General features: G+C 45.5%; 1 protein-coding gene across 3 annotated transcripts in view; it reads left to right on the top strand.

Moving 5' to 3' along the window:
• The window catches only part of MAN2A2 (mannosidase alpha class 2A member 2), a 668437-nt gene that overhangs the window by 271774 nt on the left and 380463 nt on the right, over positions 1 to 16200 (top strand). For all 3 annotated transcript variants that reach the window (XM_086958183.1, XM_086958182.1, XM_086958181.1), the window contains one exon: positions 15754 to 15868. In XM_086958183.1, coding sequence (XP_086814309.1) covers positions 15754 to 15868 — 115 coding nt within the window. The remainder of the gene's footprint in view (positions 1 to 15753; positions 15869 to 16200) is intronic.

Raw genomic sequence — 16200 nt, 5'->3', positions numbered from 1 at the left:
CTCAAGACCTGGCTCTTCGACTAGTAGTAGCACCCCCCTTTCCCTCCCCCTCAGCGCCTTGAAACCCTAGCAGGTATGTAGTGCGCTTTATAAATATTTTGATTGATTGATTGATTGATTGATTGGGCGTGTATCTTGAGGACAGATTAATCACTTTTGAGGAAGCTCAGGTGGTTAGGGATTTGGCCCTGGGCAGTATCTCTAATTGGCCAAAGTGATTAGAAAGATATGAGAAATTTGGACTGAATTCCCTGCTAGCCGGCAACCACCGTGACATTAACCCTTTGGGTGCTCATGACGGAATGGTTCCATCATGAGTACCAGTGTTCCTGTGCTCATGATGGAACCATTCCATCATGAGTACAGACTCCGAAAACCCCTCTGCTGCAGGCAGCAGAGGAATTTCCCTTTTTCTTGCCTCAGGAGGTGGGAAAGAGCTTCCCCAACCTCCTGAGGCCTATTTTAGATTTTCCTTGCAATGACGATCACACGCATGGGGCACTATTGTCATTGCAACAAAAACTAAACTGAAATTTAGTGTCAGTTTCACAGTTTCAGTGATTGTGGGGCTATCTCAGCCCCCAAGCACAGAAACACATGGGAGAGGTATCTTTGGAAAGGGGTGAAACTCCCCTTTCCAATGGTACCCTTCCCTAGTGGATCCCTGCTTGGGGATCACCCCAGGAGGGCGATCCCCTAGCAGGGATCCACCCTCTAGCACCAGGAAGGAGGAGCGACCCCTTGGGCAAGGGCCTTTGCTCCTCCCATACATTTTTGGCACAGACAGTCTTTCTGCCCCCCCTGCACCCACGCTCCCCGGCGGCGATGGGGCTGTAGCCCCCAATCCGCCCGCCCCACACCCCGGGGGGGAGGGTATAAGGCACCCTAGACGCCAGGGATTATTTTTAGGTGGATCCGAGAGCAGCGCATGCGCTGCTTGCTTGACTTTTAGTAATGGGCTTTAGAAAGCTCACCACACACTTGTGCGTGTGCTTTTGTTTTTTTCCTAGGCTAATGGGCTTTGCTTACGTCTTTCTAAGAAAGACAGCACGCAATTAGACAAAGGCAGGTGCATGTCCCGCTTTTGCTCCGCCCATGGACTATTGGTGGTGGTTACCCGCACAGGCCACATTTGTTTTCTATTATCGTTCTCCGACAGGGGAGCGATAATTGAAAACAGATCGCTCGCTGTGGCACTCGCTTGCTCGTCTAGTAAGTTGTCCGTCGGTCTTGTTGTGAAAGCGATGTCTGCGGAGATCCACTCTTGAAACAGATAATTCTGCACTGCGCACAGATAATTACCCTCATCATTATCACGTAAAAATAAACAAAAAAACAAATGACTGCGAGTGAAACCCCTCGATGCTGCGCGTGCTCTATAATCGTACGGTGAGGTCTGGAATTGAGAACAGATGTTTATCAGAGTTATGCGCCACATTACTCAAAAACGAGCTGTCTTCAAAGCTGGTCGGACGCTGGTTGAACAAATTGGACCCGTCATTGGCAATCCCCAGCATGCCTCAGCCTCACGCTGCCAATCTGGACCACAACCACGCCGCTGCCCCTCAACACCTTCTGCATCAATGCCAGAAGAGGCCTCCAGAGAGAAGATGAGTGGGGGAAAACTCAGTGTGCTCCTACCCTTGGCTTCCCCAGGTGTTGTTCTATCCCCCACTCCACACAGCACGCGCTCTGCAGTTATGGTAGGTGGTGTGAGTCCTTGCGCTCGCTCCATTTTATCTTAGTGCGGGAAAAAGTGCAGGAGAAGCTTCGATGAAGAAGCATTTGTAGGGAGCACCACCTTAATATGAGGTGAAACGGGGACTATTTTCATCTGATGCAACACAACGAAACTGTACCTCGTCTCCTGGCACAAAGGTTAGCTGCAAACATATCCAAGCACTGTCTGCTGCTAAAGTTGGTGTTGAGGTGAGAAGTTCTGCATATATATTTGGGAATGTGTGAGTGGCAATGCAGCATTGACAAAGCACAACACATAGATGGTAATATTTTGTTTGATTTGTTATGTACACTATTAGTATCCTGTATAAATGGCTTCACATACTGCATTATCTGCAATTATGTGTTTAGTTGAAGGAGTCATTTCAAACATAAGCTATGCTCTTTTTGTATTCTGTGCTTAAAGCAGGAACACATTCTGTCAGCAACACGTGCACTATGCTATTTTTTATCACTTAGTTATTGCACTCAGACAGACATATGTGTTTGATTCCTCTCTTTAGTTTAAGGAAATGAAGATTACCCTAATGTTTTTGCTAATTGTGTTATTTCCTCATTGTCGGAATGCAGAAAGAATATTAACATTGACTATTTGTATATAATGCTTAGTATAGGAAAACGCCGACAGGACGTAGACACTATACTATGCCATGATTTGGCAGTGTTAATGTGCTGCTTTAATGTCATCTCACTTTCCGCCATGTGACATAGTTTACTTGCTTTGGGCCACCTCTTCTTACTGTTGATACATCACGATAAGGAAAACTCCATCCAAGGATTCCTTTAAAGCATTTGCCTCTCAAAATAGGCTGAGCCATTCATCAACTCAAAATCTTTCATGAAGCAAGCTTCCCTACTATGTTAGATCGTAATGGGCTTAGCCGGGAAAAGAAATCATGTCCCTTCTGCGTGATGTCCGCTCAGCTGTCAGCAAACCTGATTTCATGAGGATGACTTTTATGAATTTTAGCCAGACGGGATGTTGTAGCCAACAGTACTGAACATGCTGTGGTAGGCTTCTATTACCTAGGCCTGAGAGTAATTGTAATGACCCCAGAGTAATCAGAGTAAATTCAGTAGTTCTGCGCTACTCTTTGGCACACTATTACAGATAGTAACTCAACTATGTCCACTCCCATAATTAATAGTAATTTGGAGCAAAAAAATCTAACCGAACAGCACATTTAACGACTGATGTTTGTGTTCTGTTGCATGTAGTGCTATTTCCTTAGGGCAAAATGCATCCTCGTGTCTATTTTAGATGCAAGGATGTATTTTGCACTAAGAAACAAGCTCTAAATGCTGGTATTAAGTTGGGGGAAAATCCTACTGCAATTGCACATTTAGCGAGCGCTAGTGACCATTGCTGTTCATGGTCTATTGCATTTACCGCTATTTCTAAGTGAAAAATGCATTCTTCCGTACATTTTGGATGTGAGGGGCATTGTTGTCCTAGGAAAATAGCACTAAATCCAGAACTACTCTTCTCGAGTAATTCTGCGCAATCTCGCAGTGTTTTTTGGTAATTGTGCGTTATTCCGCCACACAGATTTACGCATGTTTTGTCCTCCCCTAGTATTATTCCCAATATACATTTGAAGCCTTCATGTCCCGGCATGCTTAGTACTGTTGCTGAAAACTAAGATTCGGTGAAAGTGGTGGAAGCAGGGTTAGTTGCACCCCCACACATTGTCCAGCACCTCGGGTTTATTTTCCCTCAGTTTGGGATGCAGCCTTTTTGACTGGAGGCGAAACTGTACTTTCAAGGGTAGGTGAAGAAGTCCAGTACCATTGCAGTCTCTGGTAGTTGATAACGTTTGAAAGTGATAGTGACTAAAAGAACATTTTGTTTAAAACAATGGTGTTCATTTTGTTGCTTCTAGCTCAATTTCTGCATATATTGGCTTACAGGGTTCTGAAGGATTACTCATTAAATATTTAATACTTTTATACAGCGCAAATAAAGCCTGATGCTGTACATGGATTTTGGATGTACACCCCCCACCGATTATTGACATATGATTATAAAATGGTGAATTTTGCATCAGCACTCCCATAAAATGTTTTAGCTAACAAGTTAAAGACCGGGTACTGTGATTATGTGGCAGGGGAGTACCAAATTATGTGGTAAAGCTGACTAAATTATGAAGTGAGAAAAGGCAAAGTATGAGGAATAGTATTGCTCCTTCATTTTGTCATTTTAATTCAGTTTAGTACTGTGGACAACGTTTATATCTCATTAGTTTAACACCTAACTACAGCAAAAAGCAACAGAAATGGGACCAGTCAACCTTTGCAACGTGCCTTCCACCGTGCTGCATGGCTAACCACTTATATGTTCCCAAAGGCGAGACCTATTGGCTATTCCAATGCTTATTTTATAGGCCAGGGGTGGGGGCTGCCTAGAACGGGTATCCCAATGCCTGCACCCTACCCCCCAAAGAAGGCAAAAGACTTTATGTTCTCCCCCCCCAACCCCTCCCCCTGGAGGCAGATGGGGGCAGTATCCCCTGATCTGCCCCCCCATCCAGGGGATTTCAGAGCGCCCACTTGGCGCCGGCGTTTACGCTGGCTTTTCCTATGCGTGGGGCCTCACCCCAATGCCCCCACCCGCAAGCAAATAGCCACAGTCTTTTTGCCCCCTTTCAGGGCATACCCGGGAACCCCTTCCTTCAATTCCACCCCACCCCCAATTCCCCCCCCCCCCTGCACCCCACCCTCCCCCAGGTGGAAGAAAGCCCACTAAGCACAGACTTGTATTTAGCAATGTGTCTACCTGTGGATTTTGGACCCTAGCGCAGCCGGGACATAGGGAAACCTAGCAAACTTGTGCATTTTTTAAAACTAGACGCCAATGGAAATCCAGGATGGGGTGATTTGTGTGCCTCTCACCAGGTTCTGTAACCCAGAATCCCTTGCAAACCTCAAACTTAGTTTACTAAAAACATATTTTACTCACATTTCTGTGATGGAAAGTTCCCAGATCTGCTTGGATCCACAGAATTCCCCCACTGCGCATTCCCCAAAGTCTTCCTAGGAAAATGGTACCTCACTTGTGTGTGTAGGCCTAGTGCCCGGGACAAAAAACGGCCCAAAACGCAACATGGACGCACCACATTTTCACAGTAAAAACGCACCCTTTTTTGGCAAAGTTTCTAGCTGTAGATTTTGAACCCTAGCTCTGCCAGCACCTAGCGAAACCTAGACAACCTATACATTTTTAAAAACTATACACCCAGGTAATCCAGGATGGGATAACTTGTCTGTCTCTCACCAGGTTCTGTTAGCCAGAATCCTTTGCAAACCTCAAACTTTGTAAAAATAAAATCCTCACATTTCTCTGATGGATAGTTCCCGAATATGCGTGGATCCCCAAATTTCCTACCACCCAGCGTTACCCCAGGTCTCCCGATAAAAATGGTACTTCATTCTCGTGGGTGGGTCAAGTACCCTCGACTGGAAGGGCCCAAAATGTATTGAGGAGACATCAGAATTACCTATCACAATGTTTTGATAGAGGGTCACCTGGATTTTTGGCCCTGGGCTTGGCGTCCATCTTGGGAAACCTAACAAACCCACACATTTCTGGAAAACTAGACACCCGGGGGAGTACAGCGAGGTATGACTTGTGTGGGCCCCCCAATGTTTTCCTATCGAATCCCCTTCAAACCTCAAAGGTAGCTGAAAAAATCTTCTGTGTGGTAAAGTTCAGGCGTCTGCATGGATCCATAAATTTCCTACCACCCAGAGTCCCGTCGGGTCTCCCGATAAAAATGGTACCTCACTCGTGTGGGTGGGTCAAGTACCCACCACAAGCAAGGGCCCAAAACGTATTGAGGAGACATTAAAATTACCTATCACAAAACACCAAACATCCCAGTGTCCAGCAGGTGTTTTAAAATGGCTTCCCTGAGCACTTGCACTGCCAGTAATAGGACTGACGCGCATGTAATATTCAGCTTCCTACCTTAGGGCTGTCAGGCCTGCTGTAGGGGGGACTTACACACATTGCATGCTATTTTAGGGGACCTGGCACACAGGGATGTTGTGATGTGTTTTCACTTTTGTCTGCACCAAGATACGCAGCCTGCAATGGCAGCCGTGCATATGCTTGGTGAGGAGTCCCTTAGGGTGGCACAATTAGTGCTGCTGCCCTTAGGGACCCTCTTTAATACCTCAAGCCCAGGGTATCAAGGTTACCATTTACTAGGGGCTTATAGAGGGTCCTAAATGTTTTCCTCATTGGGGTAAGCAATAGAAATTTTTTAGGGAAGTAACACTGGTACTGGGGACTGGTTATCAGGAATCCAGTACCCTTCAGTCAAAATTGCACCTTCCGGGCAAAAAGTGGTTGTAGTACTGCAACAAGTCCTGAGCACCCTACAGATGTTGAAATTCACTAGAGAAATTTAAAAATCTTCATTGGCAAAAGACTTCTGAAACACTGCCCAGTTGTTTCATATGGTAATACAAATGAAAGCTTCCCTTAGTCAAAACAGGGCATATCTTGATGGAGTATGTCATGCATCTCATACCACCATGTCCAAGCCCACCTTCTTTTAGTATACAAGGTCGGAGCACATTTGACTAGGGACATTGTGGCAATAGCTGCACTCTTTGCTGAAGTCCTTTTACAGGACAATTGAAGAACGGCAACTTGGACTTCGAACCCTCTCCTTTGCCAGGCATTATTGTCTAGATGTCCAGTCATAACAGCAGTAGGTCAGGCGGTCCTGTGCAGACTTTTTTTGTTAAGGTTAGCCTCCTTTCCTCCTGTGTTACAAATGAGATGCTGCTTTCGTAATCTTAATACAAGCATGTGAATCTTTGAAAGATCTAGTGCTGCAGAAGAAAACTAAACTTACCTGTAACTAAAACTCTTCAGCATTGGTATCTTTCAAAGGTTCACTGGCAACGATCCTCCTCCCCATTTGAGGCTACTGCACACTTGATCACAATGTATGCAAATCTGGCAGCTAGAGCCTCTCAGTATGGTTGGAACCCTGAGCTCCCCCACCTGATTGGCTGGACCTAATGTCATATGAGTCAGATAAGCTAACTGTATTATATGAATGTTCATCTATTTGTTTTCCATGCCAATTGCTGAATTGAAATACAGCATTGACTACCGAGGGCTCCCCGGTTGACATCGGGAAATAATTCAAGCATGTGAAGCAATGAAAGGTAACATTGCTGCAGAACCACATTTACAGGAAAGTAACACTTTCATTCTTCTCATCCAGTCGCTGTACTGTAAGCAAACAAATAGTGAAAAGTATAAGTTATTGAATATAAAATGCTCAAAATAACCTGTAAGCAAAGGTGTAAAAGATAAGTAATGCAATTTTGGTAAACAAAGGCTTGAGTGTTAAATTGTAGAACAACCAATGTATGTTTGATAAGAAAAAAACAAGAAAATGGTCACAGATGGATCTGCACTGTCATGACTGTTGTGTATCTTCCAGTCTGCTGTTCCTCGATTCAAGCTACCTGTCTAAATATTTCTTTCTCACCTAACATGCTTTTGATATGTCAGCTGTGGGTTAAGAGGTGGCGAGTTGAGATGGGGGGTAAATGGGAAAAATGGCAGGGGAAGACTTTGAAAAAGAATGGAAGTGAGGGAAAGGGCGAGGAAGGGTGAAAAAGACAATTGGATAGTCGCTGATGCTAATTTGTCAATGTACAAGAGATACAGTAATACATGCATGAGGTATTGACACCTACCATGGTCAATAAGGATTAGTTACTTACCTGTAATCCTAGTTCTCATCCAGGGGTATACTCATCAAAGTCATAATCTATGAATAATCCCCACCCATGTGCGGGATCCCGGAGCATATAGAAAATACATCTATATCTATATATGTACATATGTGAAAACATATACATGCAGCCTAGAATGTTTCCAACATGGCAAAAATGCCGAAATGACATAGGTTTGCATTGCAAGAACAATACCCTCCTAACCCATAAGGAAAAGAGGAAGCAGTGATGAATTGTCATACAACAATGCTTTATTGCCTTAAGGAAAGCTTGTAATTGCAGGCAGTTGCCTGTAGGCTGCGTAGCAGAGCAATGACAGAAAGAAAAAACGTACACCTTGCTCTTAAGGCTTTCAAGGGTTAGGGTACCCTGCCTTTAAGACCTGCAGGAGACCCCCTTCTCCCATGATGCACCACAGGTGACAGTTAGGTCAGTTCTTTTTGATGGTGTACTATGTACAGACACCTGAGTAGACATGCAATTAACAAAAGCAACTTCAATATTGCTTGTACGGGGAGGAGGGAGGGTCGCTTATGACTTTAATGAGTATATCCCTGGATGAGAACTAGGATTACAGGTAAGTAACTATTCCTTCTCATCACTAGTCCTAATCTATGAATAGAGTAGCAAGCCCATACCCAAAGTCTCGCGGACAAGCAATAGAGTATACAGAGCATGAAAACACATCATATTCAAATTGCAATCATGCAAACAAATTTCTTTAAAGAAGCCTGCCCAACCTGGGCATCGGCTTGAGCATCAGAATCTAGACAGTAATGGCGTGTAAAGGTATGCACTGATCGCCATGTAGCTGCCTTGCAGATTTCAGACATAGGAACGTTGCGAAGGAGAGCTGTGGTAGAAGCTTTCCCTCTGGTAAAGTGTGCTTTAGGTCTGCCTTGTAAGGTCTTTTTAGCTAACTGGTATGATAGAGCTATACAAGAGACGATACATCGAGAAATAGATCTTTTAGATGCAGCTAGACCTGTGTTCGTGGAACCGTAGTTGATAAAGAGCCGGTCAGATTTCCTAAGCGTAAGAGTTTTGGCCAGGTAAAACTTCAATACTCTCCGGAGATCTAAAGAGTGCAATGATCTCTCCAGGGGAGTGGATGGTTGAGGAAAGAAAGTGGGCAGAGTAATCACTTGATTGATGTGAAAATCCGAGACCACCTTAGAAAGGAAGCTCGGATGTGTACGCTGCAGCACTATATTGGCATGACATAGTGTACGGTTCCTTGCAACACAGCGCCTGAATCTCACTCACCCTGCGAGCGGAAGTGATGGTGTCTAAAAACGCTGCCTTCCAGGTCAAATGCTGCAAAGACGCCTTGTGAATAGGCTCGAAAGGAGCAGCCATCAGTTTAGTAAGGACAATGTTAAGTTCCCAAGGTGGAGAAGGGGATCTCACTGGTGGAGTCCCTCTAGAAAGCCCGTGACCACTGGCATTTGGAAGAATGAAGTCTGGGTAGGAGACTTTCTGTAAGCTGTAATGGCAGCCAGGTGGACCCTGATGGAGGGGTATTTCAGGCCTGACTTTGCCAAGTATAGCAGGTAGGGCAGGATCACTTGCTCTTGACCCTTGGTCGGATCAAAAGCGTTGTCCATACACCACAGGTAAAATATCTTCCACTTGAGAGCATAAGACTTTCTGATGGAGAATCTCTTTGCTTCCCTGAGAATGTGCATACAGTCGGCAGAGAGGTCTAGGTGTCCGTCCTGGATGACTTCAAGAGCCATGCAGTCAATCGCAGAGATGGGAGGTTGGGATGAAATAATCTCCCCTCGTTCTTGGTCAGCAAGTCCGGGCGGCAGGGCAGCTTCTGATGTGGAGCTTCTGACAGCTGCAGGATATCCAGATACCACCACTGGCGCGGCCACTCTGGTGCTATCAGGATCATTCTGGTGTTGGTCCTGTAAAACTTCTGTATGACCGCCTCGATCAGAGGGAGTGGCAGAAAACCGCCTCGATCAGAGGGAGTGGCAGAAAAGTATACAGCAATGTCTGCGACCAGCTGATCAGAAGTGCATTCCCCCATGATCCTTGCTGAGGAAATCTGGACGTGAAGACGGGGCATTTTGTATTTGCTGCGTCTGCGAACAGTTCGATGTCTGGTACTCCCCATTGCCGAAAGGTGTCCTGAGCGACTTAGTGGTTGAGTCGTGCGCTTCTACGAAGTCTCTACTGAGAACATCTCCCGCCACGTTCAAGGTTACTGGAAGATGAACGGCTACGATCGTGAGACTCCTCGCCAGAAGCCACTTGCATATGGTCTGGGCCTCCAGAGACAGGACCCGTGACCTGGTGCCTCCCTGCTTGTTCAGATAGTACATTGTTGTTGTGTTGTCTGTCTGAATCTGAATGGAGCTGGACTGTAGGGACGGGTACAAATACTAGAGAGCAAGATGGACTGCCCTTCATTGCAAGAAGTTAAGGTGATAACTACTGTCTGTCTCGGACCAGAGACCTTGTACCTGAAGCTGGTCCATGTGAGCTCCCCAACCCTGCAGGGAGGCATCTGTAACCACTGTCTGGATCGGAGGAACCTGATGAAAAGGGACCCCTTGTAGAAGGTGTGAGCGCTTCATCCACCATTTGATGGAGTCTCTGGCAGCCTGAGGGAGAGAGACATGATCTTCCCAACAGCCTGACCTCTGTGTCCATTGATCTTCGAGGGAGTGTTGCAGAGGCCGCATGTGAAGTCTTGCATTGGGCACAATGTACATGCATGAGGCCATCGATCCCAGCAGTGATGCCACCTGCCTTGCTGTAGGATGTGTAGAGCTGAGAAAAGTGCAGTACTTGATCAGCATTGAAAAGACACCCGCTTGCACTTGCGGAGTCCAGGGAAGGGCCCAGATAATGTATCTGTTGTGTGGGGTTGAGGACTGACTTCTTGTAGTTGACTTGCAACCCCAGGGAGTACAGCAGATTGGGACAGTACGAGAGATGGCTCTGGAGTAGTGCAGGTGTGGAACTTTTTAGGAACCAGTCGTCTAGGTAGGGATAGACAAAGATTTTCCGCCTGCGGAGGAAGGCAGCCCCCACCGCCATGCACTTGGAGAACACCCGGGGGCGGATTTGAGCCCGAACAGATCGGAGTCGTCCGCTGATGACTTGGGTGGCTACTAGACCACCGTCCTGCAGGATCTCATGGAAGTCCTGCCGATCTTCTTTGGGGAGCTTGTCGGTGAACCTTGCCATGGAGTCCCAAAGAGATCTGCCATATCGCCCGAGAAGGGCTGAGGCACTTGCAATCTTCATAGATGATGCAGAAGTATTGCACATTTCCCTGCCATAAGAGTCCATTTGCTTACTGTCCTTTCCTGGAGGAAATGAAGCTGACGATGATGTGGAGTGTTCTTTCATGGCAGCCACCACAATGACGGAGTCAGCTGGGGGATCAGACCTAAGAAACAACGGATCTTCGGATCGAGCCTTATACTGCAGCAACGGTCTGGGGGCTGTACGATGGTGGAATGTCTCAAAAATAATTGATGTAGGGATCACAGGAGTATGCAAGGTGATATTCAGCTTATTTGCTCTTCTACCCAGTACGTCCGAGAAAGTCCCGATGTCATTGATGGGAGTAACCCTTGATGGTGGAGTCAATGAAAAGGTGGGCGAATAGTCCAGAATGGAAGACCATGTGGAAGAAGACCAGGTGGATGATCTTCTGCCTCTCCTCTTGTGTGGACGTTCTGGTGCGAGCTGTGATGACCCCTTTACCGTGATCGGTGTGAGGATGGTGACCTTGTACTGTGGGGGGGGGGATTTGGAAGGCTTTGCAGGAGCACTTCTATCAGGAGAGGTTCTGGAAGGTGAGTATGTCCGAGAGTAGTCCGAGCCCGGACTTCTGCGGTCACCTGTTCCGACACCCTGCAGCCATCGAGGCGACTGACCGTAGGCCCTCTTCCCGCCAGCTCTAGGAGATCTCTCTGAAGAAATCTGCACAATATGCAGCCATGGAGATGATGACTGCGCTCTTGACGTCGATCGAGATCTCGACGTTGACCTGCGCTGGGCCTCCTCAGTGGCCCCTGCAATTTTTTCTCTCAACGTCGATGAGGTCTGCGTCACCTTCGGCGTCGATGTGCACGGCGATCTGCTGTGGGAACGCCGTCTTGTCATCGACGTTGGTCTCGACGTCGATCACCTACAGCAATGTGGGGACCTTGACGCAGTCTGTCGACTGCGCTGGGGGGACCTTGACCTCCCATTACGTCGTGCTGGCGTCGATCTACTCAACGTCGAATGATGGGACCTCGACAACGCTCTTGACGTTGATATGTCCACTCGCGGCATGGTCTTTGCCGTTGTGTCTCTCGACGCCACCCCCCTCGAAGATGGGGGAGAGTGCCTCGACGTCGATGGAAGCCTCAACGTCGGCCGGGCTTTCTCAGTTCTCTCTGGACCCACAGCCTTCGAGCCCTAAGTACTGTGCCTCAACACCGATTTACTGGCATGCGGCGGAGTGTCTCGACGTCGAGACGATGACTTCTCCCTCGACGCTAAAGTGTGCCTTGGCCTCTTTGATGGTGATCTCGATTTCGACGGCGAACATTCCATCACCTTCTTCTTCCTGGACTCGGGGAGGTGGAACGACGTCGTTTTCGGTGTTGCTTACTTGAAGGAGGCGCTCTGAAGTCTTCATGATGGCTTCTGTCCTTCTCCAGCTGGGCATGAAGCTTGATGCGTTCTCTGTCGTGGAGAGTCCTTTTGGAAAACTTTTGGCAGTGATAACACTGGTCAGGGTTGTGTGAAGTTGGAAGACACACAATACACACAGTGTGGGTCCGACAGTGCCATTTTTTTGCCTCCAGAAGGACATTTCCGAAATAAATCAGGCATTCTAGGTGGAAAAAATTGGAAAAAAACAAAAAGCCAGTAGAATATGCCTCTAGGAGTCAGAATCTGTCGAATTTTCTGAGAGAATATCAAATAAATCACTTTCAGTCAAAAAACTGAAGAGCTCAAACTCCAGGATCCTCACTGAAGGAGCCAGACAAAAGAACTGACTTAACTGTCACCTGTGGTGCATCATGGGAGCAGGGGGTCTCCTGCAGGTCTTAAAGGCACAGTACCCTAACCCTTGAAAGCCTTAAAGGCAAGGTGTCCGTTTTTTTCTTTGTTTCATTTGTCTGCTATGCAGTCTACAGGCAACTGCCTGCAATTACAAGCTTTCCTTAAGGCAATGAAGCATTGTTGTATGACAATTTCTCACTTCTTCCTCTTTTCTTTATGGGTTAGGAGGGTATTGTTCTTGCAATGCAAACCTATGTAATTTCAGCATTTTTGCCATGTTGAAAACATTCTAGGCTGCATGTATATGTTTTCCCATATGTACATATATAGGTATATATGTATTTTTTATATGCTACGGGATCCCGCACATGGGTGGGGATTATTCATAGATTATGTCGATTGATGAGTAGTCCCTGGATGAGAACAACATTTTATCTTAATTGGTTCTGCCATACGGTTACACCTATTTCACACCCATTCACTTAGTCTCGCACGTTTGTAATCCCATTTTAATTTCTGCATCTCTAGACTCTTGAAGCAACAGTGGGTCTCTTGATTCTCACTGATACCTCGGGACAGAAATTTACTAGTACCAATCTAGGAAGCAAGCAATTTCCTCTACCCAACTACATTGATAGTCCCTAAGACTCCGAAGTGATTACCCAAACACTTTGACCACACCCAGTCAGAGAACAAAAGTTGACTTAGCCAGCTTAATATCTTCCCTAGGTTGACATGTTCTTTCCTGTGTGCCTTAAGTACCATTCTGAAGTCCACATTTTGATACGCATCCACATTATTCTTGGCCCCCCCGTCAAGTCATTTTAGCATGAGTTTCTGTCCCAGCAAATATGGTTAGTCTCCTGACATCTGCATTGACTGCAGGGACTAATGCTTCTGGCACTGGTTCCTTTGTTTGTTCCTTATTCCACACTAATCACGCTGGCAATGTCCTCTATCCTCAGTAATGCTTGGTTGAAGCCAGGGATAATCCAAGAACATCAGTGAACACCAAAATAGCTTTACATGGTGTTGATTGAGACACTCGGTCTCCTGCAAGAAAATGAGTGTCTTCACACTCTTGTGGCCACCTCTGCTTCCTGTGAAATCCTTGCCGCCTCCTGGTGTTCCATCTCTTGAAGTCAGTGCAGGAACTCAGGGGGAAACACACACTTTAGTACTGTTATTTTCAAATGTAGTCCCTGATTCTGGCTCAGTCCTGGAGTGGGATAACCAAGTTGTCATCTATTTGTATGTCGGATTGCTTTCTGAGCATATTTAGTGCCACACTGAGGTCAGGGATTTAGCCTGTTCTCAAGCTTAGGGAAAGCTTTTGTTTCCACTTCATGTTGTCCCAACAGTGCTATTGATTCCTACAGGAAGTGCTAATCTGAGGGTGCCGCTCAAGACCAAAGAAAATAGGGATACCCTACACTGTTGTACCAGACCTACCTGTCATAGCAAATTCTACCCTAGTCTTGGTGTCAATTCCAGTATCACTTTGCAGTCCTGTCTCTTTAACAAGCCTTCCAACCTGGCAGTTTGTTGACCCTTACAGTAATCCACCTCCTCTCAAGAAGCTGTGGTTGCACTGATAAGACTGTTGACGATCAGTCACAGGGCTAAAATCCAACTTTCCAGTGCTGGCAAAAGCACTCAAAGTTCTCTCCATTTACATTTATGCTCTTGTGGCAAACTGGTAATCCACATGTAGCAACAGATCTGGAGGCAGGTGCCAGAATTGTGGAAGACTCCACTACCTGATGGAGCTATTTTCAAATCTCTTTACTCCAATATAGAGCTTGCTTCATTGGTTCTGAGATTTGTCAGCTCAGTGGTGGTAATAATTCACACTCAGAAGATAGTAGCTCTCTACCTACAGAGGCTCAAACCAGCCAAACAACTTTAACTTCTGGTCTCATAGGGACAGGTTAACACTGATGTGTCCGGCTACAGTTTATAGATTTGTGTCAAAAGACAGTGACGCGCAGCCTATGAATACCAGTTCCACTTGACAGTAGCAAGTATAATTGAAATCTTTAAAATTATAAGTAGAGGCTCGAGACATGGTGTTTGGCTTGCTGTTTGACTAGAAGAGTCTCTTTAACCTCTCAGTGGACTATTTGTCACTGTAAAATGATGCAGGAGCAGCCCTGGCTAAATCATCAAATTCCATCTAGACCGTATCTCCCAAATGTCAGTCTTCCTAATTGGCCATGGCTTTTCAATCTTTCAAGGTAGGATTCTACAAGCACCTCCTCTATCCCGTGCCGTCTCAGTTTAAAAGCTAGCAAGCTGTGCAGGCAGAAATTAAAATAATCTGGGGCATTTATCACCCAATCTTCTACCCATACCCTCGCACTCCATCTGCTAAGGAAGAATTTCACATCTTGATGTCAGATATTGTCTTTTATAGTATTTGAACAGAACCATTCTGCTACCCATCTTTTTGTTAGGTAAGGTGATACAGAAGCAGGAATAATATATCAAAGACACAATCACAAAATGGATTGCCTTCTGCATCTTCATTGTTATTATGTTCATATGTTGTCTTTGAATGTCTGAACACATTCCATTAGAGCCAAAATATATCTATGACATTCTACCAGGCATATTCCTGTCCAAGAGATATTCTGGGTGACAACAAGTGCTTCCTTCACACCCATTCTGCAAGCAGTATGCTCTGAGTGTTCTTGCATGAGGTGAACTAAAATATAGCCAAATTACCTTAAGAGATGCGTTTGGTTAATTCAGTGGCTGCTTATGCTTCTTTTCGTCTCCTTCTCTTTTCGCCTCACCTCGACGTGGAGTAAGCCTACAAGAAAACAGGAGAAAATACCTGGAGTGAAATAAAGTTGTTTTTAGGTCTATTACTCCTACTCTGTGGAAATCTGTCTTATCCTATATACTACCCTGGCAACCTTGGAGCTAGAGAAATAGTTGAGTATGAGGTCCATCAGAATGTATGTGCATGGTTTGTCTTAAAGCTGTTATGTTAGTACAAAGTTTCTACTCCAGCAACTACATTGCACAGTACCAGCAGATTGAAAGACAGAGACCATGGACAAGATGCAATTGAGTCCCTATAAATGTAGATTTGTAGCTGTTTGTCTTTGCCCCTACTCCCATCTTCCTCTCCTTGTGACTTTTCATTCCATCTGTCTCTTAACAATTCTCCATCTCCTTCATTCTGTAACTACTTTCATCTTTTCTTTCAATCCGCAGGTTACTCCATTCTCTGATGAATCTAAAGCGAGTTATTATTAATGCAGCACACTACCTCGTTCTCAGCGATAAGGAGACGTACCACTATGATTTATCTGTTCCATTTCTTACCACGGTAATAAAAACTTGCTACTTTTCCTTTTTCTTGCTTCCTGTTCCTTTTCAGTAAATATAAAAAGTGTTCATTTTTTGTAGATTGAAGCAGACCAGGTCAAATTTACTCTTTTTGAAGGCCGATTAAATATCTGTTGGTGGTTTTTATACTTTGAGATGGCTAAAGTTTTCTTTAGGTGTTGTGATGTTGTCTAGCTTGGAAAGCTGTTTATCCAACCCATTGTAGGCCCATGGACCATTTGCTTTGAGATTGAGTATTTGTCTTTCATTCTGTGTTCTGATTGTGTATGATTCTCAAAGCCATATGAGACAAAGCCAGAAATTTGCTTTCGA

This window comes from Lissotriton vulgaris, chromosome 2_1, assembly GCF_964263255.1.
Source record: "Lissotriton vulgaris chromosome 2_1, aLisVul1.2, whole genome shotgun sequence".
Classification (NCBI taxonomy): domain Eukaryota; kingdom Metazoa; phylum Chordata; class Amphibia; order Caudata; family Salamandridae; genus Lissotriton; species Lissotriton vulgaris.
This window is presented reverse-complemented; position numbering and strand designations above follow the sequence as displayed.